This window comes from Megalops cyprinoides, chromosome 14 (assembly GCF_013368585.1).
Source record: "Megalops cyprinoides isolate fMegCyp1 chromosome 14, fMegCyp1.pri, whole genome shotgun sequence".
NCBI classification, from domain to species: domain Eukaryota; kingdom Metazoa; phylum Chordata; class Actinopteri; order Elopiformes; family Megalopidae; genus Megalops; species Megalops cyprinoides.
The window spans coordinates 22,968,364-22,992,179 of record NC_050596.1 but is presented as its reverse complement, the minus strand read 5'-3'; the positions used below and the strand labels follow the sequence as shown (position 1 = coordinate 22,992,179).

General features: G+C 44.8%; 1 protein-coding gene across 1 annotated transcript in view; it reads left to right on the top strand.

Annotated features, from left to right (window-relative positions):
- LOC118788972 (alpha-1,6-mannosylglycoprotein 6-beta-N-acetylglucosaminyltransferase A-like) overlaps positions 1-23,816 on the top strand; it is an 82,362-nt gene that overhangs the window by 46,659 nt on the left and 11,887 nt on the right. Inside the window, exons 4-11 of the mRNA XM_036545206.1 lie at positions 975-1,051; positions 2,207-2,296; positions 4,173-4,235; positions 4,609-4,770; positions 5,933-6,102; positions 7,595-7,729; positions 12,569-12,702; positions 18,920-19,053. Of these exons, the coding sequence (XP_036401099.1) occupies positions 975-1,051; positions 2,207-2,296; positions 4,173-4,235; positions 4,609-4,770; positions 5,933-6,102; positions 7,595-7,729; positions 12,569-12,702; positions 18,920-19,053 (965 nt within the window). The remainder of the gene's footprint in view (positions 1-974; positions 1,052-2,206; positions 2,297-4,172; positions 4,236-4,608; positions 4,771-5,932; positions 6,103-7,594; positions 7,730-12,568; positions 12,703-18,919; positions 19,054-23,816) is intronic.

Here is a 23,816-nt window from a genome sequence, read left to right as displayed (position 1 = left end):
AAAGAAGTTCAATAAACTGCCCTTGCTAGACCACAAGAAAGGACCAGGAGAAAGGAGAGAAAGGAGAAAATCTGGCAACTGTAGTTAAACTGTTTTAACAACTGTTGAGAAACTGAGATTGGTAATGCACATCACTCATACTGGACAGAATTCACAGCACTCTGAAAGGGCCATTAGGTGATGAATGAAAGGACTATGATTAATTCTTTTGTTCTGGTCATGACTGCCCCATGATGTCTGAGGCTGTCAGTACTGTTGGGGGTGTGTGTGTGTGTATGTATGTGTTTGCGCACGTGTGTGCATGCACGCATGCATGCAGTACATTTGTCAAATTACATTAGAGACGCAAGCAAAAATCTATGAAAGGCTGCCTGTGGAGCAGCCGTCTCCACCGTGACAGAAGTGAATGGCATTTAATAACAGCGGAATGTAATCTTGCCCTGAAGGAAAGGAGGAGGTGGTGGGGGCTCAGGTGCGCGCACCATAGTCTCCCACATAATGCATCTTGGTGTGTCCGGTGCTTTTCGGCTGTGGCACTGTCTAGGGCCGGTCTGTCGCACTGCTGTACCTCTGGAATGAGAAAGCTGTGGGTTGGTGTCTGGCTAAGGGGTCGTGATTTCCATGTGAAGGTACAAGTGCTCGTTGCCCTGTCTGTCTGACTCTGATCGTACGTCCCCATGACTCTCGGGGGTCACTGTCCAACTCGGCGTCAAACACATTACCCCCCAGGTCTGAAGATGTGTATAAGAAGGCCTAATTCAAGAAGGCTTGGATGGCTTTTTTTTCAGAGAAAGGGTGTGTGTGTTGGGGCGGATAGTCAAATGTTTTGTGTCAAATGTGTATTTTGTCGTGTTATGTCGTGTGTCTGTGTGTCTGTGTAGGTGTGTCTAAGAGATTTTTTCTGTGCTCCTCTAAGGCTTCTCTCCCTTCTGCGTTGACAGTGTTGTGTGACCATGTCTCTGTCCTCTCCTCAGACCTCCTGAACGGAGCCCAGGAGAAGTGTGAGCTGCCAGCCCTGGATGGCTTCCCCCACTGCGAGGGCAAGCTAAAGGTTAGCAGCTTTACATAGCGACGCAGATACTGTCCGTATCACTGCCAGCGTCTGCTCTCCTGCCCCAACATGCACGTAGATGACATCACTAACGGACAAAAATGGCCAGGCAGTAACATACCAGCCACAGCAGTACTGTCTGAAGCCCCCACATAATGATACGACAGGTGGAAAAAGCCTGCCTGAGTCATATTTTCTGTCCATTTTCAGAACGTTGCTCCCAGTGTTATTGGGAGTCTTTCCAATGCACCCTTGAAATTTTATGCAGGTTAAATATTTCTCGCTATGTAAAATGAAGGAAAAATCTCTATGGAAACACCAGTGATGATACTGCATTTGGTGCAGGGTTTTTTGTGGTTGTTAATCAAACATTGCTGTGGGGACCATACCTTAGTTCATGCTCGATTGTCTTGCCGTCAGGTCACCCTCACTGTCTTCCTCCTATTGTTTTTTTGTCTACTAGAGCAAAAAAAATTGGAACACCATCAATGCTCTTAAAACGCTTTGATGTTTTACATTTATCATCAAAAAGAGCAAGTCTGTTCACCGAAAGAAGGTCTAATTTAGAATCCATTTTAGCGTTGACAAACAGCATGGTTTGCTTGGCATAGTCTGAAGCGCAGGCCTGATTTGACTCAATAGAAAATGGTAATTAAAGCATTTTGTTTTCATCGGTTCTGTCAAAGTATATGACATGGGTGTACACGGAATGCAGGGTATCATTACATCAAAACATTGTCAGGCTAAATGGAAAAAATTAGGCTTTTTTTTTTTTTTTTTTTTTTTGCAAATTCATGTTATGAATAATTAAAATAACTGCAATTTCACTTCTCACCCCCAACATAGACCTGTTGCTATGGCTAGAACTGTGGATGATACCAGCTGACTATAACAGAACCAGCATTAACCTTTAAAACATAAGTTTTTTTTAGTTTCACTCAAAAATACATTGAGAACCAGATGGCTTTGATTTCAGCCCAAAAGGGGGAGAAAACACGTGTGTCATGTGTGATTGTTAAATTGTTTTGACAGCCATGGCTTTCTGAGGATCGTTGTATTTATAATTAATGTGCCGTATGCTGTACGTGTTGCGGTGTGGGTGCTGTGAGTGAAAGCTGATGTCTTAGCGTGCCTTCCTGTTCTCCTGTTCCTCAGTGGATGAAGGACATGTGGCGGTCAGACTCCTGCTATAGCAACTACGGTGTTGACGGCTCCACCTGTTCCTTCTTTATCTACCTGAGTGAGGTAAGTCGCACATAGATCAAAACTCAGAGCTGAATTCAAAGGCTTTGTCCTCTCTTTGATTATTGAATATATGTCCTACAAGCTTTTACAAATGACCTTGAATGTAGAAGCTCTATTTCAGAATATGCAAACATTGTTTGTTTTTTTTGCAGAGTGATAGCATTTTACAATCCAGAATTCATTTCCACGGTTGTCTTATTGAAGAATTATATACACAGGGTTCAACATTAACAGGTTTGCATATATACTGATACAACACATGTGCCTATTGAACGTACCTCTCCCAAAATCAGGACATTTTATAAATGTAAAACACATAGTATGTCAGGTAGGATGTTACAGTATATCAACAGATATACTGGAGAATAAAACCTTAAATGTTAAATTATTTAACATGTTGTGGTTCATGTAAAAATAAAAATATTTTATGATGGGTACACTTGTGTTCTTCCAGTGGGACTTTTTAAATGAATGAAGGTGTTATTTGAACTGTGAACTCAGCAGGATGTGAGCTGTAGGTGTGAGCTGATTCATTCACACCACTCAAGGATAATACCGTTGTGCCCGGTCGGATGAGAGAAACCCCGCCGGAGACTGACATCGCGGGCCAAATCTCTCAAGTGTGTGCAGTAACGTCTGGGGCTCTGAGGAAGCGCAGAAGCACCAGACTAACGACTCCACCGTGTGGGTGCTGTGTCTGAAAGCTCCGTGCTCTTAGAGCCAGTTAAGGGTATACGTCGAGGGTATACATTAGATGATTGATCTGTTGTTGCTGTGGGAAACACGTGAACACTCGGCTCGCAATGTTGAAAGGACACAATAGCTGAATGATCTGTCAGTTCACCTGGCATTGTTTGTCTCTCTATTTCACATCAAAAGAATATATGCTGCATGTATTCCCGTATTAACGCAATCAAAGCCTCGCCCTTTGACAACAGGGAGTAACTGCGTCACGGTTATGGATTATGTAATTAGGTGAAAGTAGGTTCTCATGTTAGGCTTGGAAACAACATGCACAGCAGGATTACAGCAGGAACATTCTAGAGAGCCGTGGTGCTTTAGAAAAGGACATTGTAAGCGGAAGATGGCTGTGGACTTTTACGACTATAGAGAATGGCCTTTTCCCCAGAAGCCAATGAGAACGCTCAATGAGAACGCCGAGACGTCGTTGTAAAGTGCTCCAGTCACGTGACGCACACCATGGCCATTTCCACACCACATGCTCTCTCCCTGCTTTTCCCTCTTTGAACACGGTGTATGATTCCGATTGGGCTAATGTTCCGGTAACCTTGAGACGGGAGCGGCCGAGGAAAACCAAACACACTTCCTCTCTGTGATTAATGCCAGCATCAAAGGGTGGCCCTTTAAATGCTTGAGAACGAGGGAGGTAAATTCATCTCCCGCAACTGAAGAGGAGAGCCAAATTAATCACCCCAGCCTTTTTTCGCCTGTCCAATATAAAACCGACGCTGTCATTTCTGTGGGTAATTTGCATTGGCCAGCCATTACCGTGACCGTCCAGAATGTGGGGTCGACAGAGACCGGGGATGACAGCTCTTAATTGATGAGGTACGTGTGAGACACTGAGGTAATTACGGTACGGTCGCAGCAGACCTAGGTGCAGTCTGCGAGAGCACGCGTCAGTGAGAGAGAGTGAGTGAGTCAGTGCATTGAGCGCCTGCTCCCTCACACCTGTGAAGTCACGGTGAGAATCGGGTCTGTGACAGAGCGAAGACAGTAACCTGTTGGTGAGCGCTCCCCGGCTCATCCCAGCATCTTGCCTGTGAGCAGAGGCAGGGCGCTGTGGAAGGGGCCGTGAAGCCCCCTGCAGCTTTGACAGCCTTTGATCTTCTCGGTTCCCTGCCTTCGCCGTCAGGTGGAGAACTGGTGCCCTCGCCTGCCCTGGAGAGTGAAGAAGGAGGAGATGTCTGAGAGTCAGGTGAGTGGCCCCCTGCTCCGCCTCCTGCACACCCTCTCCATGTTCCTAACCTGATGAACCCGATCTGCTGTGATACAATAACAATATTAAACATTGCAGACTAGCAAATTTTGAACCTTCAGTGCTGGTTTGTAGGGTTTTACTGTTAGAAATCTTGGAGTATTAAAGTGAAGCGCAAGTTCACCACTGTATATGAGCTCTCAAGATGTCGGGCAACACATGCCCAGTCTGGCCCCCTGTGTCCGATAATATTGATTCTTTGCGCTGACGTGTCATATCCCAATACACAGCACATCCTCATATTCTTTAAAAGCCAGCAGCTGTATGTCCCTCATGCTGTAAAGGCAAGTTAAACGTGCGTCCTCGCCTCCAGACGGAGATCCGGACCAGCTTCGACGAGCTGTACCGCGTCATGTCGCGACGGGAGGAGTTCCGCTGGATGATGCTGCGCATCAAGCGCATGGCGGAGCCCTGGCTCAGCGCCGTCCGCTCGCTGGCGGAGAAGCAGGACCTCAGCAAGCGCAAGCGCAAGAAGGTACGCCCCCCCTCCCGTCTCCCGTCTCCCCTGACCCACAGCAACCCTGCCAGGGCACTTCTGGCCAGTTGCATGGTGAAAAGAAAGATCCTGTCTCTTTGTTGAATATCGCAGACGTTGGCTTCTTATTTGGGCCTGTATTGTGCAGGTACAGTGCGGTAGTGCCCCCTGCTTTCAACTGTGGGGCTGGAACCTGGTTGGCTCGCTTCTTCCAGATTGGCGGTGGGATTTCCGCTTCTTTCTTTTTTATGTGCTGACCCGTGTCAGACCATCTCGCTGGAGTTACTTGGGCTGGCTTACTTGCAAATGGGCAGCGGACCAGCTGTATATGCCAGGGAACGCCTGGCACTCGGCATTCAGCGAGTCAGGAGTTGCTCTCAGAATAATTCCAAGCCAGCATGGCTGCTAAGGGAATAAGGGCCGGTTAGCCTTTGTGATTGGACCCTGGCTTCAAAAGGGTACCCTGTCATCCTGTCACTCTGTCGAAAGTATGACATGGTATCCCAAAATGACACAGGGTGACCCTCCCCTGACTGAGAAGTAGGCGTCGTGTGCTCTTTATCTGCAGGCTATTTTCAAACCATGAGTCAGCAGCATCAGCAGAGGTACAGAGAACATTTCATTCCTGTTGCCTGGACTCCAGATGCCATGCAGCAGTCTGGGGTTTTTCTTATGCAGATGTTTATCATATACTGACATGATAATGGAATACTAAACAAGATAATTAAACTAATGTTAACTGTTTTAAAGTGACCCCGGATCAGGTCCATGCTTGTAACGTGCTGCCCATATCAGTCTTAGAATGGTAATGTTCCCATTGTGTCCCAGTATAAACGAAACGTCCTCGTTGATACGCAGTTTTCAGAAAAGGTAACCACAGTCAGTCCTTGAGGTAGTTTAAATTTAAGGAATGCTAGGGCTAATGTGAATGCTAATTATGTCATTCTTTGCGTTGCCTTTTCAAGAAATAAAATTATTTTCAAGTGCCGTATGGATAAACATACCAAATCAGAACTAGTAAAATAAACCGCTGCTGATCTTTCCATGAACATAAACCAGGCTGGCGGTGGTAGTCTTGACTAGGTGTGTCAGCACTGCATTTTCTCTCCGTTAGCCCCTTAATGTGCCAGTGTCACGAGCGCCTCTGTCCCTCTGCCTTTAGATCCTGGTGCACCTGGGCCTGCTGACCAAGGAGTCCGGGTTCAAGATCGCGGAGAACGCCTTCAGCGGCGGGCCCCTGGGGGAGCTGGTGCAGTGGAGTGACGTCATCACCACCCTCTACCTGCTGGGCCACGACGTCCGCATCTCCGCCTCGCTGGCTGAGCTCAAAGAGTGAGACCCCCCCGCCCCCCGCTTACACCACCCTGAGTACCGACCAGCCAGCCCATAGTCAGCGCCCACTCACAGTCTTCCATTACAAACCCTGCACCCTCTCTAATGCTGTTTTGTATGCACACAGAGGTGTGGCCCCGGCATTTTTCAGTTGCGAATGCCGCAGGACCAGTTTTCTATCAAGCCAATCTACTTATTCATGTATCATACTTATATATTAATAGAAACTGAGAATAATGGAAAATGCATTCTAATAAGATATGACACATACGTAGCACGTTAGGTGTATGCTATGTACGCTCCCCTGTATACAGGTGCCTGATAACGTGGTCCCATCGAACTGGGACTGTTGGAGCCTGACTTGGTATCCAGCAGGCACAGTTCATATGAAGTTCTTGGCAGATAAAAGTGCCAGCTCTCCTTTCCAGTATCAGTGAACAAATAAGAGTAAACACCTGAAAGCAGCCAAGAAAATGCTCCTTTGGAAATTGTTATGAAGTCTTCGACCCCTTTTCACCCAAAAAACGAGCAAACATTCAGTGTGTATTAAAATGAATGTCAGTTTGACCCGAGTGTTTCGTGTGGCCTGATGCAGAACCAGAACGCATGACTGGCAACTGTTGTTTATGCGGGTGTGTCACTGCGTTAGCCTGCCAGAGCTCACCTCCAGAATAAACACAGACCTCGCGACTGAACACAGTTCAGCCACATGCTCACCATACCTTCCATCACTCCTGTGGTTTGGACGAATATTAAAGACTGTTTGTGAACGCTCAAGACAGCGTGGCTCAGTTTTTCTCTACCTCGCTCACTTCTTCCACACAAACAAACACAGTCACACACGAGCGCGTGCACACGCACACACGCACGCACGCACGCACACACGCACGCACACACCTCGTACACAGAGCTCTGTAATTATGAAAGAAAAGCGCTTGGGTCCTGATCCAGGTAGAGGTTGCTCGTTCAGGGCAGGTGTATCCTGTTTGCCATTACACGAACCACTGATAAATGTTGAAATGCGGCTTTGTGATAAATAACTGCCTTGTGCTTAAAGGGTATTTCACTAGAAATGAGATTGTGTGACATCAAAGGCAAACTGTTCCTCCCACTTCCTCCTTTGCATCCTTTTTCATTTCTCTCTGAGGTATTTAGGCAGCCATCTCCCTATAGAAGTATACAAGGTATCTTTATGTGCGTGGGAAAGCAGTCAGTTCACTGCAGGCACGTTAACGATTACCTTCAAAAGTGCACTTTGCCATCAGTTCCCATTATAGGTGTCTTGACACCATTCGCTGATTCACCCTCAGTGTTTTTGATGAATGCATTCTTCTCTCTTCACTTTGTGTGCTTTATGAATATATAACTCATGCTTTAGTTGAGCGTGTTATATGAATATGCCATTGTCTTCTCTTTCCCAGTATGTTTTATGAATACACCATCATCTGCTCCTTCTCCGCGTGGTTTATAAGTACACAATTCTGCCCTCCAGGATCATGAGGAAGGTGATGGGGAACAAGTCCAGTTGCCCCACCCAGGGGGACAGAGTGGTGGAACTCATCTACATCGACATTGTGGGCCTGACGCAGTTCAAGAAGACACTCGGCCCGTCCTGGGTCCACTATCAGTGAGTGTCCCGTCCTCTGCTTCCGATACAAAAGCACTGTGCACGAGATGCAGGGAAACGACGTCCTGTACCAGTGCTCCAGCAGGTAGCCAAAACAAGTGTGATTCACGGCTCTTTCCACTGTCATCAATGACATTTCGTCTCCTCAAGACACGGAGAACAGTCATTTAAAATATTTTCTCTGGCACATTACACAGTGACTTTGTACACCCCAGAGGTATGCTGTGAATCTTAGCTCTCTAAAAGGAGGCCTGTTTTCTAAAAACATATCAGAAATGAACATAATAATTTACTTCCACTTTAATGTTTGTTACATAATTTGTATGCATATTACATATATTATTTATTATTTGTTATTCATATATTTTTATACTTTAATTGGAGTTTGAAATCGAATGGGTGTCTTCTATGAAAGTCAACCAGTTCATCAATTATGTGATGAACTGATATTATATGTTATGCTGCATTTTTACAATTCTCATGAAGCATTGGGCAACATTTTTTTTTTTTACTGGAACCATCTTCAGAGGTGGTTGACAGAAAGTAAATACATGTAAGTGAATAAATCCAGCAGTTCACTGAATGAACCTCAGGACTCCTGTGTGGCTGGAGTCAAGACCTTTGGTGGCTTATCGTGGGAAAGGCAATAGGGTGAATTTTTCTTTCTCGAATTATTATAGTTCATTACAGCTCCATTGAGCAACTGTGGTAGCTGAACCTTTTTAGGCTGGTGGTGGGGGTGTGAACATCTCTTCTTTTAATAGTTTTCCTTAGTTTAGCTGAAGAGGGGGAAAGCAGTGCGGAAGCAGTATCGGGTAGTGGTGAGGAGGGAGGCTCTTAACTCCCCTTAAAGTTTGCTGGTTGATTCAGATGTGGGACTCTGCTGTTGCACCCTTGGGCAGGGTACTTATCCCAAATTGCCTGAGTAGATATCCAGCTGTAAAAATGGATAGCATGTAAAAATTGCAAGCTGTGTAATCCTCTCTGGCGACGACTGTTTGCTAAGCAAATAGGAGGGAATGGGAAAGGGATTTGCAGTGCAGCACAGTAAGTCGCACATTTCTAAAACGCGGGGAACAGTATATTGTGGTGAGTTAAAGTAGGATAGTAGAAAGTATATTAGAATACATGACCTTCAAATCTTTGCCTGTGGGGAAATATAAATAAATAAAATGAAATAACTTGTCCCTATTGTCTTTCAGGCTGTTACGCTATCTTATTAGCAGCAATATAACATGGTCCAGGTGTTTTACAGATGGTTCTGGAAGTTGAGTCTTGGACTTTTCCCCGAATAACATAAAATAAGTGACCTATCAGGATTAAACTGTAAGAGATCAAAGCTTCCAGTCATGCCTTCAGTACAGTTTCCTTTGCAACTGTCATTCCTGGAAGAAACAGGACACACCCAGCAGACATTCATCAGAAAGGGGCAGATTTACCTGCAGCTTTGCTAATTGTAGATACAGCATATTTCCAAGTGTTGGACATGACCGAAACGCATGTAGATAAGTTTGTTTTTCCAAGCTACAAGTCTCCAGTAATCTTCATTTGAAATGGAAGGTAGAATTGATGAGCTAATTTAAATCGGTGAGCTGATCTAAAATGGATAACACATGAGATGTGTGCTTTTTGATGATGAGGAAATTCTTCACCAAATTGTGTCCCATTCTGGAGTAACACCCACTGATGGAATTGATTGATTTCTTGAAATGTAGTCCATCATTTTACTGCATGTAAAGGAGACCCATATAGGAAGCAGCGATGCAAAAGATATTCGAAAGTATGTGGACATACAAAGGAGGACACAAGAAAATAGCCACATCTGTTTTAACCACATTTATCATAGAATGTGTTGAATTTTACTGTTTTTCCAGCACCACAACTGTTATTAGATCAAGTTAAGTGATTATGGCATTTTTTATTTGATAAGTAAATAGAGAATGTGGCAGACACTGTTTGGTTTGGAGACAGGTGCACTTGTTACTCAGATCACATCACAAGAGAGTCGTCAGGAAATGGAGGCAAGCCAGTTTAGCACAGTATGTAATTTATAGTAATTTGAAAATTAACACCAGAGAAAAAAATGAAATTCTATACAGTACATGTGAAGTTTGTTGTAAATGCTTATTATGTCCATCCAAATACTTTCTCAGGGTTTTATTTTTTTTGGACCGCCGTAGGCGCTTGTGACAGTGATAATTCTGTATGCTGCAGTGTTATTTTGATGTTGTGTGTTGTTGGTAACAGTATCTTTTGCTGAGTGTTTGGTGTGTAAGAGTAGCCTTCAGAGAACAATAGCTTCAGATTGCTAATGGTCTTTAGGTTTCCTGTTAGGCAGATCTTGTTTGTCTCAAGTTGCAGGCCGCTGAGTGCATCCTGTTAAATTCTCTTTACAGGAATATTTTGCTGTTTTAATTGTTAGTATGGTAATTTGGAGGTATTGTCTTGACTAAAAATGTATTTTCTCCTGAGTGCCGACCATTGTAAAGTGCCGCTGTGAGGTTTGTATGCGGCTCCCTCTTTCCGCAGGCTGTGGGCTTCCATACACATTTCAGTCGGCAGTGATGTGCAGTTGAGTGAAGCTGAGTCCATTTCCCAGGTTCTTATTTGCTCTGCTCAAATGAAGACATGAGTCTAGCTGTCGGGAGCCGACGCTTCTGTAAAATCTGTGTAAACAGTTTCGGGAAATCAGATGCGGGACTCCAGAGCCATTTTTGAGAATAATGCTTTTCCGCTATCCCTCTTCCCACTCTGCCTTCCTGCTAAAAAGTAATCTCTCATTTCCAGTCATGATGATTACTCACGCAATCTGGCTCTGGGAGCTCTGATCACCAGTTCTCAGTCGTACAGAGAACTATTTGATTTTCCAAAAACCTATAAGAGATATATCATATACTGTTAGGATCAGCTCGGCTCAGCTTCACCAGCAAAATTACTGCCGCCTTCTGCGAGTCTGTCCCGATTTTCCCCAAGCTTAATTTTTTGGAGGAGGAGATGTCTTATCGATGACAGTGCGATAAGAGATATCTCCCTCCAGTTGTCAGAGTGTGATACACAAATGCTGATTAGAAGAAACAGAACACTGGAGAGTCTTTTGTGAGAGTGAAAGAAATCGGCCTGGTCCCTTAGGATTAACACTTTTGTCATTGCCTCAGCATTCTTTTTTATCGGCCTTGGTGTAACGCTCTGCTTTAAAGCTCTAATTTGAGGCAGCAAGGGTATTACCGGTACAGAAGAGCATAGACTAAAGGCCTGTGAACTGAAGACCACAGAGGACTGCCACACTCCCTCTCTTGTTCGAAGTGCTGAAACAGAGCTGTGTGTTTCCACTGATCTCCCTCAACTGTGTGTGTGCCATTCTTATATAACCCATTAAGGAGGTCTGCATTACATATGATCCAGTCTCGTCTACTGGTCAAGCACTGCCAACCCCAGAACATCTGTAAAGCTGAAAATTTTTAGTTCTGTCTATATATGGCTGTATCAGGATTTTTTTGGAAATGGAAGATTAAGCTTGTTGCCCTAATTTGCACAGTTCCGTGCGAACTTCCTGACTTACGATTATGATGAAGCAATTTGGATGCTTGTGCTTTTGATATTCATCTCTTATAAGAAGCACAACCAAGATCGCAAGGGATGATGATGATGCTGATTATGTGCAAACCCTGCGTACAGCGTGGGAAGAAAATGTTGTTCTACTTTGCACTGTTAGAGACCCTTTGTGGCAAGGACATTTTTCAAGATCAGCATGTCAGTTGCTTGACTTACCTGTGCTGGGGGGAAAACTCCACACCCTGGGGTTGGTGGAGTTATTGTGCTGTTGAAACTCCTCCAACTCATCAGCTGCTGACCCACACCTAAGACTTGTCAAGGAAATCCAGCCAGAGAAGAGCATATTGGAACAATTATTTCCTAACCTGGAAGGGTGAACTGTCCCTGTGATCGCTGACAGTAATATTCTCAAAAACAGCTCTGCAGCTGTGTGAACTGGGGGAGATCAACCTTTGATTGTTGTCATACGTTTAAATCAATAGCTGATGGTTAATCAACTACAAGCAGTAATCTAGAAAGTGATTATGGTAGCCAAATGGAAATGTATATGTGCAAGTATTAAATTGGTTAAAAACTTTCCTTAACACTGCAAGTGTTGCACCAGTGGTGGTCTTAAATGGTCTTGGCAACCCAAATCCTGTGTTGTGTCATCGGTGCTTCATATCCACCAACATTGTGGATCATTAACCTTACGCAGTTTGCACTCATTATGAACAGTCATTCCCAGTGTTTTAAATGTTTTAAATGTCATCAGATCTCCATATTTACACTTGTGAAAGCTGATTCGGTATCCTCCTTATAAGCTTATTTCCAGGACATACTCTGTGTGCTCGGTTCCATGGAAACTCCAAGCAAACAGAAAGCGATGCGCAGAACAGCCGTTGCACACTGCACCGAGCCTCATTTGCTCATTTTAACTTGTGTTTACTCACGTCTCTGTTCTAATTTCTCAGAAGCTGGCTTCGTTCTCATTATTGCACCTCCGCCAGCAGAATATTTATCAAGGATTGTGTGCTACCTCTAAAGGACAAAAAAAATGGAAGTCAGATTGAAGACCAAGGAGATTTAATTAAATCCATCTTTCCAGCTGACAAAGTTTTGAAGAATGGACAAGTGATATCTCTTAATTAAGATGACTTATGTAGCCTCTAATGTATTCCATAAAGATTGATATTTTTTCTTCCTCTTTGCGAAGAAAGACATTCAAAGTTAGCCTTGAAGTGTGACTGTAATTATGCATCCGATGGGCTTTCATTGAACGTCTTTCTCCCTTTGTGTGCGTTTCAGGTGTATGCTGCGGGTGTTGGATTCCTTCGGTACCGAGCCCGAGTTCAACCACGCCCACTATGCCCAGTCGAAGGGCCACAAGACCCCCTGGGGCAAGTGGAACCTCAACCCTCAGCAGTTCAATACCATGTTCCGTAAGTCAATCCGCACCCCGTCCCCCTGTGTCACTGTGCACGGGTAGCATTGCCAGGAGCAGAAAACTACACCCGTCCACCTTTCCTTTTCAGGCCCTAGCAGTGGGCTTAAAGTTCCGCTGGGTGGAAATCCTCGGCCATCTCAATGGCCCTTTTGTCCTTTCGATATAGTATGACATTCGCATACAGCTTAGACCCAGTTTTAATCCTGTCTTCCATGGGGTTACGTTTTGGAGCAGAGGTTTATCCAAGAACTGCCCTGAAAACAAATGCTATTTCTCTGCATCCAGCATTGCTGTGGATTACTGATATAGAAATCCGCACAGAAGAAAAGAAGATTCCTTTCCTCCTTTAGCATATCACGATCTCCACCCCCCACCCCCCCAGTAGCTCTTGGTTTTCAGTCTGAATGGCAGCTCCAGCAACTCGTAATTGGCATGATGCAGCGATGGCAGTGGTTACATAAGAAGCAGGCTAAATATTTGAACATGTTTGCTTGTAGTGTTGGATTGCTTTTTGCCCTAGATGTAGATATGTAATGGTAGGCATTAAGACAAGCAGCACGCTGCGGGGAAAGTGATCCTCAGGTCTTGGATTACATTCACTACAATTGAAAAGACTGCCCTGAATCATTTGAATTGGGAAGGCACTGGCTCAGTGCAGGGAGAGTGTGTTTCTGGACACCTGTGCTGTAACGTGGCGTAATGTGGTGTTGTGTCAGACTGTGAAAGGAGGCTACAGGGTTAGGTCATTATAGGTGGGGTTGTGGAATGCCGGTTTCTGTCTATTTCTTATGGTCAGGTAGCCAAAGACTTACGGCAGATAAGATAAGTGGTATCTATCCCAATCTGTCTGCTGAGGAGAGGTGATGTCATCGCCTTTGCTCACTGGTAGAGATATGATGCTTCAGTCTGGCAGATCCTGCTTACATGCTTTCTTCCTCGGTCCTGAGTTTAATTTTAATATCCCTAATGTTGAGATCATGAAGGTTTTTTTTTTCACCACTGATTGAAAATGTGAGTTTCCACAGGTATGCTTCAGTATTGGATGAACAATGGCTAGACATAAGCAAAGTGAATCTGCAGGTGTCACACTTCTGTGTTCATAGGCAGATGAGGCAGATGAGCAGCTGTCTTTTTATACACCTGCAGTGTAGCTAAAGCACTAATTGTCATGTCGAGTGTTGCCCATCAGTCTAATCAGCTTGCCAACAGTTGCTGTTTGGGAACTGCATCCAATAACTTGGATACAGTAAAAATAACCTGGGATTTACCTGAATAAATAAAGGTTAATATATAATATATAATAACTTGTATGAAGAAGGTTCAAATCTAGGGTAGCACGCTACTTTCGTATCCTGGAGCAATTACTTCATTGCTTCAATGAATACCCTCCAGTTTAAATGGATAATGGGTGTCAAATGTAAGCTGGCTAACTCTGCAAGGCAAGTAAATAATTTGTCCTTTGATATCACAAATTCCCTTAGGTTCCCGTTTGGATTTGTTTTGATACATAAGCAGGTCTCAGCAGGGGACTCGCTTTGATTAAAATGACATTTTTTCAGGCTGCTTTTTACCCCTTACTTTGCTGATCCATCTCAAGGCTGTAAGGTACTGTATGTATTCTATAGTAAAAGGCTTTAGGTAGCACTGATTTGACCTGCAACTAAGTCAGTTTTGTAAAATAATTTTGAAGATCATTTGAAATTTATACTGAGTAATCCTAAATCATTTACAAAAGAAGCAAATTCTTCACGCATTGAATAGATTCATGAGCAGGGAGATTCAGATTGGAGAAGTATGAAGCATGACATAAAAAGAACACCCTGTTATGTTGCAGGATTGTTCTCTGTGTCCAACAAAAGAAATATCTGCATTTTAATGCAGGGCCCATTCATTAAATACAGGTTTCATTAAAAGTAGATTTTGTGAATTGTGCAAAGACAAAGTTATGTGCATCTCTTTGAATTATAACTTGTAGGAAGACACACAGAAAGACATCTGCTCACAATTCCTGTTATTTTCCAGGGAGGCAGATGGTAATTCTCTTTCTCCCATTTAATAATTCAGATCGATATAAAGATTTCACTGTGATGAATCGAGATGAGACGAAAAGTCTTTGAAAGCACGTTCCTGGCAAAGTCACGGAGTGAGAAGTGTTTTAAATGGATGATGATAATTGTAATGAAGCTACAGATTGGTTTCCCTCTTTTAGTCGCAATTTAATTGCAAATTAACACCTCTGGCCAGTTTAGGGGGCTGAGCTCCACGCTGGTGGTGATTTATAGTCTCTCATTATGACAGAGCAGAAACTCATGTGGAGCCATTAGAGGCTGAACTGAGTAGGGCCCGCTCTGGCTCGGTTGCGGCAGGATCTCGTCTGGAATCAGCGGTGTTTGAGAAACGTCTGTGAGGAAGATCTCGACATGAGGGTGTAATATGAGCCAACGCACATCACCCTGTCAGCCCGTAGCCTGCAGCGTCAGCACGAAATTGCTCCGGCCTAACATTATCCTCTTTTCTCATTGATATGAAAGTCAAGGACATCAGCGGACGCTGCTTGGGATTTGGGACTTTAAATAAATAACATAAAGTAAATACCGATCGACCTTCCTCTGATCCGCAGCTGCAGCATGCGGTTGCCCTTCAGAGAACTGACAGTCACACCGCGGCACCACAGACCTGTGGAGGCTGATCGGGTGCGTGTGCTTCCCGTGGGAGAGCTGAGTGTGGCGTAACCGCAAAGGCAAGGTTACCGTAACAGCCAGGGAGGGAGCCGGCGAGATGCGCGAGGAGGGAGGGAGTGGAGGTCATCTGATCCAAACGCCCTCCCCGCTGTCCTCCCTGTAGAGGTCAAACACGGCCACTCCACTATCTAACTCGTAACCCAGCTAACAGTATTCTCACCATATTGTCAAAACATAACAGAATGCCAATGAGATGCGCAAGGAAGGAGGAGTAGAGGTCATCTGAACCAAGTGCCTCCTACTCCTCCTGTTGAAGTAAAGTATGGCCTGGCCTCCATTTCCCTGTAATTAGGCATGCCAAGTCTCCCGCATGCCTACACAGCTAACAGTATTATCACCATATTATCATAACATTAAAGAAAGGTGGTAGTGTTGTGAGAACATTAGGCGTTGGTGAGACGCGACCCAAGTCAAGGGCATCCTGCTGATGCAGCGTCTATCAAAGAGGGTGTTTATCAAGAGGATCTGAGCAATCCCCCACCCCTTAGCCTCTTTCTTTGACACATGGAAATAGGACAGCACATCAGTTTTACTGTCTTCTTATTGATGGAGCCATACTGCCTGTAAGTTGTCGTCGCTATTGATAGCTGCTGCTGTCGGATGCCCATATTCAGTTGTGCGATATTTCATTTGCAGTACGTCAGCTTAACAACGAACCAACCCCCACAATAATAAAAAATGCTCTGTGTAAGTGACATGAGTTACACTAACCTAAATAAGGAAAAGTTTGAAATGAGCAGGTCATCTGTTTGCTAGCTTAGTGAACTGAAGGAACCATTGTCATCTGTTGCTGTACTGCAACCACATGACTGCAACAGTGATGTCGAAATGTATGCAAATTATTTCAGCAGTGTACGTCTGTATTCATACGAGGATGTCCTCAGGTACAGTGGGCCCCTGCCACACACAGCATTCCCACTGCTTCTGTAACGTTGTAGCAATGTTACGGTGATGTTGTCAGAACAATGCATCTTAGCTTGGCCTCTACTCCCTGTAAGCCTGTATGCGGATGAGTGTCAGCATGCAGGGGTGGTAGGAAAGGGCTTTGCTGTGCTCAGAGCTGTACTGCTTCACTTTGCCTCCGCTACATCCATGATGCACCAGGGGTTTCTCAAAAAGGCCTCCTGGACATTTCAGCTCTGGTGATGAATTGAGGGAGACACCTGCTTAATTCATGCAGCATACTTTCTCAGCAGCCCTCTCCTTCGCTGTTAATTAAAGTAAATGCTTTGTTTACTCCTAAGTTAACAACATTTACATAAATTTGGGCAGGTGTTCATCATTTATATTTTTGGGTGAGTCACTCTGATTTTCTGCAGCTCTGCGTGAGGCCTGTGTCATGGTAGAGGGAAGAATGATGGAGCTGTCCGGTCTGCTCCGGTGTCCGGAGCGAGGGACTGGGTTTGCTTCCAAGCTGTAAGGATTTGTACTTTGGCCTTTCCTTCCAGGCGACACAGCGACAGCAAAAACGTCATCTGAAAAATTCAGCAACTCGCATCTGAATATGAGCCTTGCTGGGTCTCATACATTTGGCTCACTAATATTTGAAGGCCATCGCCCCCCCGGTTATTTAAAGCGGTGTCCTGTCAGCCGTGGAACCAAAGGGTTTCACATCATTCTACAGCCCCTATTACATCCCAGGAAATGACACAAATTGCATTATGTGTGCGTTGCCTGCCGCAGAGGGTGGTTGGACAGCTGATTGCCGTTTCGCCTCTGATCGGAGCTGACTTGCCATCTGCTTTGCGTCGTCCAACATGCCGGAAAAACCCACCCAGGAGATCGATTTGCTGCATTTGGTTACATTAGTGATCTCAGTCCCTCATCACACTGGCATTATTCGGTTACTTGTTAGATCTGCAGTGTTAAAGCTGTGTTCTCACAGTGGCTCTCTGGGCGCAAAGGGAACGTTTACTCTCGCACCGAGCAGTGTGCCGTGCGTAGCAGTGTGGGGGAGGTCTTGTGCCGTGGCTGAGAACCTGGGTGTAAAACCAGAAGGTTGCAATCTCACTTCCCCCAGAAGGGCACTGCCTTGGTACCCAGTTATGTGCCTTTGGAAACATTCATGGAAGCGGGTAACAGCTCTGCTCCAGCACTCCTGCTGGGATATCTGGATCATCGCACGCCGGATCAGCAGACCGTCGGATTTACAGCAGATCTGGGACGGCAGTTGGCTTACAAGGCAGTGACTCAAGTGCAAATCTCAGGGTAAATATGAGCAGAGCATGGTGGCAGATGGAAATCCTGCAGGTTGTTTTCCCACCGAGCGTAGTTATGGATGTTTTTGCTGCATTAGGACATGGGACTGTGGAAATCACTTGTTTACTTGATTGACTTTTTTGTTATCGTTTTAAGTTTTTGTAATATTTGAGGCTTTATCTTGTTGGGTTTTTTGTTGTCGCTGTTCCTGTTTTTAATCTACATGGTCTCTGCTTTTTGAGGGAAAGGCAGAAATCTTTTATCTTCTGATTTGTGCTGGGAAACAGATGGCCCAGGGCCGGTGCTCTGCCAAGGCAGCGCTGCCCATTTCAGCCCTTAAAGGCTCAATGCTCTTACAGTGAAAACCCAACATTTGGCACTGAGAAGAGTGAAATAGACTGACAGAGAGTAAATTCCCCTATTCGACCTTTCAGTCGACTTATCTGATTATCGGAGCTTCCCTTTTTGTGTTCCATCAAGCTATAGCATAACCTTCTTAATGTAAAAGCTAGACAAGTCCAATGGAATTGATTTTGTTGGTTATTATATCGTTGCATTTTTCATGCCCTGTAAAGACGCATATAGAACACATGAACTGGCCCAATCATGTGCCAGATCCAGTCAACAAGTGCCAATCATATGTTGCCAAATCCAGTTTTCCCACCCGGTTGGCTACTTCTAAAATGCTGGTGCGGGCTCTCTTTTTATGTCTGTGGGTTGAGCCTGTGTGTAAATTAATAATAATAATGTTAATAAAAAAATACCTCTATAGTTTGATATCTTGTGCTGTATATCAATGTTTGTTCACTTTCTCACACAGGGTAGAGTACATTCAACAGTGTACAAATACACTGAGTTCATTATGGGTCCAAGTCATATATTTTACATATGCCAGCACGTACGTATTTGTAAAAATAGCTCTATTGTGTTTGTATTGATTGATATTGGAATCGATATGATGGTAACTTACAGCTAACAAATTTGCCAATGTTACTAAACTTATATATAACTTGACTCTAAACTAAATTGATTTCAACATTCCTCACCTCATTACCCAGGGTGTGCATTTTCTTATTCCTATATGATATCATGTTTCCTATTAGCAGAGTTTCTCTTGGCCTTTCTTCTTTCAGTCAGTGTTGAGATATCTGGAGTATGGGAGCATTATGCACAGCAGTATGCTGAAGTGTATCATTTACTGTAAGTGACAGAGCTTTTGCTGAACAGAAAGTGGCTCATGGTCTGCTCTCTGACTTCCTGTCGCCCCCTCAGCCCATACCCCAGACAACAGCTTCTTGGGCTTTGTGGTGGAGCAACATCTGAATGCCAGCGACATCAAACACATCGACGACATCAAGAGACAGAACCAGTCCCTGGTTTACGGGAAGGTGGACAACTTCTGGAAGGTAGGCGGTTTACCTTCGTGATGAAATAGACCATGACCAATGAACAATGTACTGTATCTTAGGATGTTGGGCACAAGAACCTCATTTGCTGATCAGTTGGATTCTTTTTTCAAAAATCTGTTTCATGAATGCATTTTTTTGCAATTTATGTGTAATCTGTCAGTAACATATTTGTAGAATTGTAGAGCTATGGTAAGGGGGCTATTTGTGTGACAGGCCCTGATGTACTCTATCCCACTACTGTACAAAGTGCCCTTGGTTCATGGGATATATCCTCAGGGCCCAATGATAACTGTGCTCTGGGGACCCACCAATTTCAGCATCAGTATGTTGGGCTTGTCTATCTCAGAGTCTTAGATTGGATTCCTGGGTGCTCCTGACCTGGTAGAGTAAAATGAGGGTGTTTGGATTTCCCATGTCCCACTCTGCCGAGTCTGACAGTGATGATTTAGTTGACAGAGTAAAAGGCTCTTCAACAGGAAGTTTTTATTTATCGAGTGTCACAGTGTTTAACAGTGATGAAATAGCTATAAAATAACCATATAGTCTTACAGTGCTACAACAATCAAGAAAACATAAGTAACCCGGGAACAATGTGTCACAATGTGTAAAACAGTGCTACACTATGTGTAATGCAGAAAGGGCGCATTAATAAGGCACTAGAAACTATGTTATGGTAAATATGTTACTGATTTGGTCAATGTGTCACTGATTCCTCAGAGTTCTTGATCCATGATGTCAGATGAGTGACACAGTGACAGTCCTAAGTCCTGGACTGAGAGTTTCAACTTTGAACAGAGTGGTGTTTTTAAGGCTTTTGTAATTGCACACAACGTGGGTGCTTGAGGTTAAAAAGGAGAAAAATGTCCGATGGAGACCAAACCAGCTGAGAGTTTTCTTTTTGGTAGCCTGTTTTTTAAAATGTGGCCCATGATGCAGGTGACACCAGCCTGGCCTCGTCCAGGACCTCATCATGTGACCTGCAGGTTGGGCACACAATATAAAGCCAGTCTGATACAAAAGAATATGGGTTTGAGCAGATTTGAGTGGCAAATTACCCGGTAATCCCAGATCAGTGACAACAGCCCCCCTGACACAGACAGAGAGAAGCAGGGGTACTGATGTCTTCTTGTGGAGAGTAGATGACTGACCCATTTTCCAGTCTGTTGGACCAAATTAACGTTTCATGCTTTTTTTTTTCCTGACATTTTCGACCACATCCTGCTAGGTTTCGAACAGATGAGGTGAATGTCACCACCAGCATGCACCACTTTTGTTGCATAAAGAGAATGCGCCAACAACAGGGTCACGTCAAACACGTACTCTGTTTGGCAGCTGAAAGCAGACTTTGACTGGGCTCAGCAGAGATGACGGTGTGGTGTTACAGTGTGAGATGCATACAGGATCTCACATTTGCAGTACATCTTGCTCGCGAACAGCACAACACCATGAAGCGCGAGGGCTCGTGCTACATGAGAGTGAATCCCATAAACAGACTGTGTGATGCACCAATCACAAGGTCACTGTGAAGGGCATTCTGACTTTTCTGTTACGCAGCAGACTTTGTTGCTTTAATTCTGCCATGGTAACAGTGCAGTGTGCTCAGCACTCTGCCTCAACCCCCAGAGAACAAAAGCGATCTCAGATGCCATTCCCACATTAAAGGACAGATAAGGGCTCTATCATAGCTTACACAAGGAAACATTAACCGCTAATGAGCCCCCCCACTGCTTTCATTGCACCCGTTTTTAATTAATAACATCATTGCTGAGTTGTTCTTAATGAGGTGTAATTAGGAGAAGCTTCCTCCTCTGTAGCTCTGTTGTCTTTGATGCCTCCCGTTTTCATGGTGATATCACTGACTCGCAACCTCCTCTGCTTCATAAACAGTTGAGGCTGGCGACTTTCGTAAGCCATAATGGGGCTCCGTGTGGAAAGATCACCCTGCCATCTCGCTAAGCGGGATCCCACGGTTCAGGAGGAGTTAATATTGATTCACGTAGGATAAGCCCAGATTTATTTCACAGAATTAGAATCCATGAAATCCCCTGAATACATACGCCACACAGTCAGACTCCACAGGTATGCATCCCCGGGCCTTTGATCACAGGATGTGGCCACAGGGATTTTACATGATGATGCAACACTCCTGATTTGAAAGGCACATTGTTTCTTATTGCGGCAGTGACTGAAATGGCACTTCTCAGTGAACTCGGATGACCCTGTGGGCTTCACAAACGCCTAAACACTGTCAGCCCTGCCTTCAGCAACTCTCAAGCCATGCTCCTCTCAACATGAGCTCCATCTTAACAGATGATCACTAGGTGCAAGTGTTTTATGATATCAGGAAGTAGAGGAACAGTGGAATGTTTACACATGAAGGGCTTCCCAAGTCATGATATTTGAGAGTTTAACTGCCTAGTTACCAGGCTTTGTGAAATAATGTGAATCTTGTAGCTTCGGAAGCGTTTTGGGTTGAAATGAGGGTCCATCACTTTTTCCCTTAACCTCCAGTGCAACTGTCATTCACCTCCAAAATCTGTCCTGTAATCCCATATCTGCATGGATGATGAATGAATGAATGAATCTAGATTGATGTTGATAAATACAACACAGCACTATATAGGAAAAGGAACAAGTACTCCTATCTGGAATTGAGACAGTTGTTGTGCATTGGGCTTGGAACAAACCACCTAGCTCTCAAAGTGGCAATATATGACCAAAGCAAGGCTTCCTGACTGCACTGTGGCCCTGGGCACATGTGAAGATTTTGTTGTACAGATCATCTTTGTGAAAATGGAAAACTGCATTAAATGGACTCTGCAGTTACCGATTGCTCTCCTTATTTGGTCTGAGTGAGAGACTCCGGCTCCAGGTGTCAGTATGAGCGCTCTCCCCTACCTGGAATATCGTGAGATCACCAGCCTGACATGCCACATGCTTCTGAGAGCTGCTTAATAGATACTTAGCCTACACATCACTGGTCACACAGAACTGTTTTATTGTGGAGGGGTGACATGGTGCGGAACGCTTTTGAGTTCCCATGGTTGCTGAATGCCACACTTTGTACTGCTGAGCCCACGGTTGCTGAGTGTATTGAGTTCCCCGGTTACTGATTATGCCATCTGTACCGCTAAGCCCACGGTGGCTGAATGTATTGCGTTCCACAGTACTGAACACTGGCTGTGTGTCCCTGAGCCCATGCCGGCTGAGCGTGTCGAGCTCCACGGTTCGGAACGCAGACTCTGCGCCTCAGAGCCCCGTTCTGGCGTCCGTCCGTTTTCTTTTCGTCTCGCTCCCCCGAGAGGACAGGAGGGGAGGTGTGTGTTCGGCCGTCGGATGCTGGGGACAATGGGGCCCATTGTGAGTGCAGACAAACGCAGTGTCGCTGAGCCAGACGCCGAGTCCTGTTTGCCTTTGTTTGGCACTCTCCCCAGGGCTGTGTGGATCCAGGGTTCAGTTTACAGTGGCAGACACTCAGGAATCTCCCTGTGCTACGTCCCTTGCCCTGCATGGCTACGCACAGCGCTAAGGCCCTACAAGATCCACGTGATGCAGGCGTATATGAAGTACATATGTGAACCTCCCAATTACTGCCAAAGCGTAGACTGTTAAACGGGTTGTAATTTTAACAGGGTTAATCTGATCCAGAGAGAAATCCACACACAGGCCCACAGTGGCATTTTAACTGGACATAAAACATCTGTATGGTTTATGCTGGACATCTACTGCTTACGTTTTTAGTGCGTCGGGTGAGTTTGTCATTGTTTTAGGCACTAGTAATATGATATTTTCCCTGCTCCCACAAAAGCTGCATTATCATAGATTAGATGGAAGCATGCACCCTCTTATTTGTGGGTGCCCAGTAGCCCACTGCCAGTAGTTGTCATCCCTCCCTTATATTAACTGCTCTCATTGTTAAATATCATATTTCCTCCAAAGTAAAGCTTTTTGTAATTTAAAAAGCTTAGAGTTTTTGGGGTGGGAGGTAACTTGAATTAGTGCCACTTGCATCGAGGGCTTTAACCATGATTACCCATTGTTAGGTGAACAATATATTTCTCCTCAACATTCACACATATTGTAATGCATTTGTTTGTTACTCACTAAAATATAGTCTTGAAATCCCACATATTCAGGATATGGTAGCATGTAAAGAAGCGAAGATCAGTGTTTGTGTGCGAGTGTTTGATTTGGTGTAGGTGTTTGTGTGTCATTACTGTAGCTGTCCTCTATCAGCAGGCAGTCATGTTTCTCATTAGGTCTGAAGCTGCTTGTGTACTGCAGGCTATATATACTGTATGTAGTGTATATATATATATCCCCCCAATCTCATTCCTCCATTAACCCCCTGTCTGTGCGCAGAACCTCACGCCGCGCTGCCAGGGGTAACAGGATTTCATCGCCTCCGCTGCCTCCACATTCTCGTGTCTGATTCTCCAATTACAGCTCGCCGGCTAAAGCCATCTGATTGTGCCGTCCCCAGGGGTCCCCGGGGACCGGGGACCGGGGCCCGGTAACAGGCGCTCCAAAAGGCCGACAGATTGCCTTCACCCCGGATTCACTGTCCTCATGAAAGATGCACAATCAAACTGTCTTGGAGCTTTTCAGCCCACAAAATACCCACTTACAGCAAAGCCCCCCTCACACATGTCTCCCTGGCAGACCTAGCCATCCGCTGCAGCTGCTTCTACACTGTTATGGACCGCATGATTAGTGCACTAGTGCCTCTGGCCTGCTTAGTCTTGGAGCCTGCAGTAATC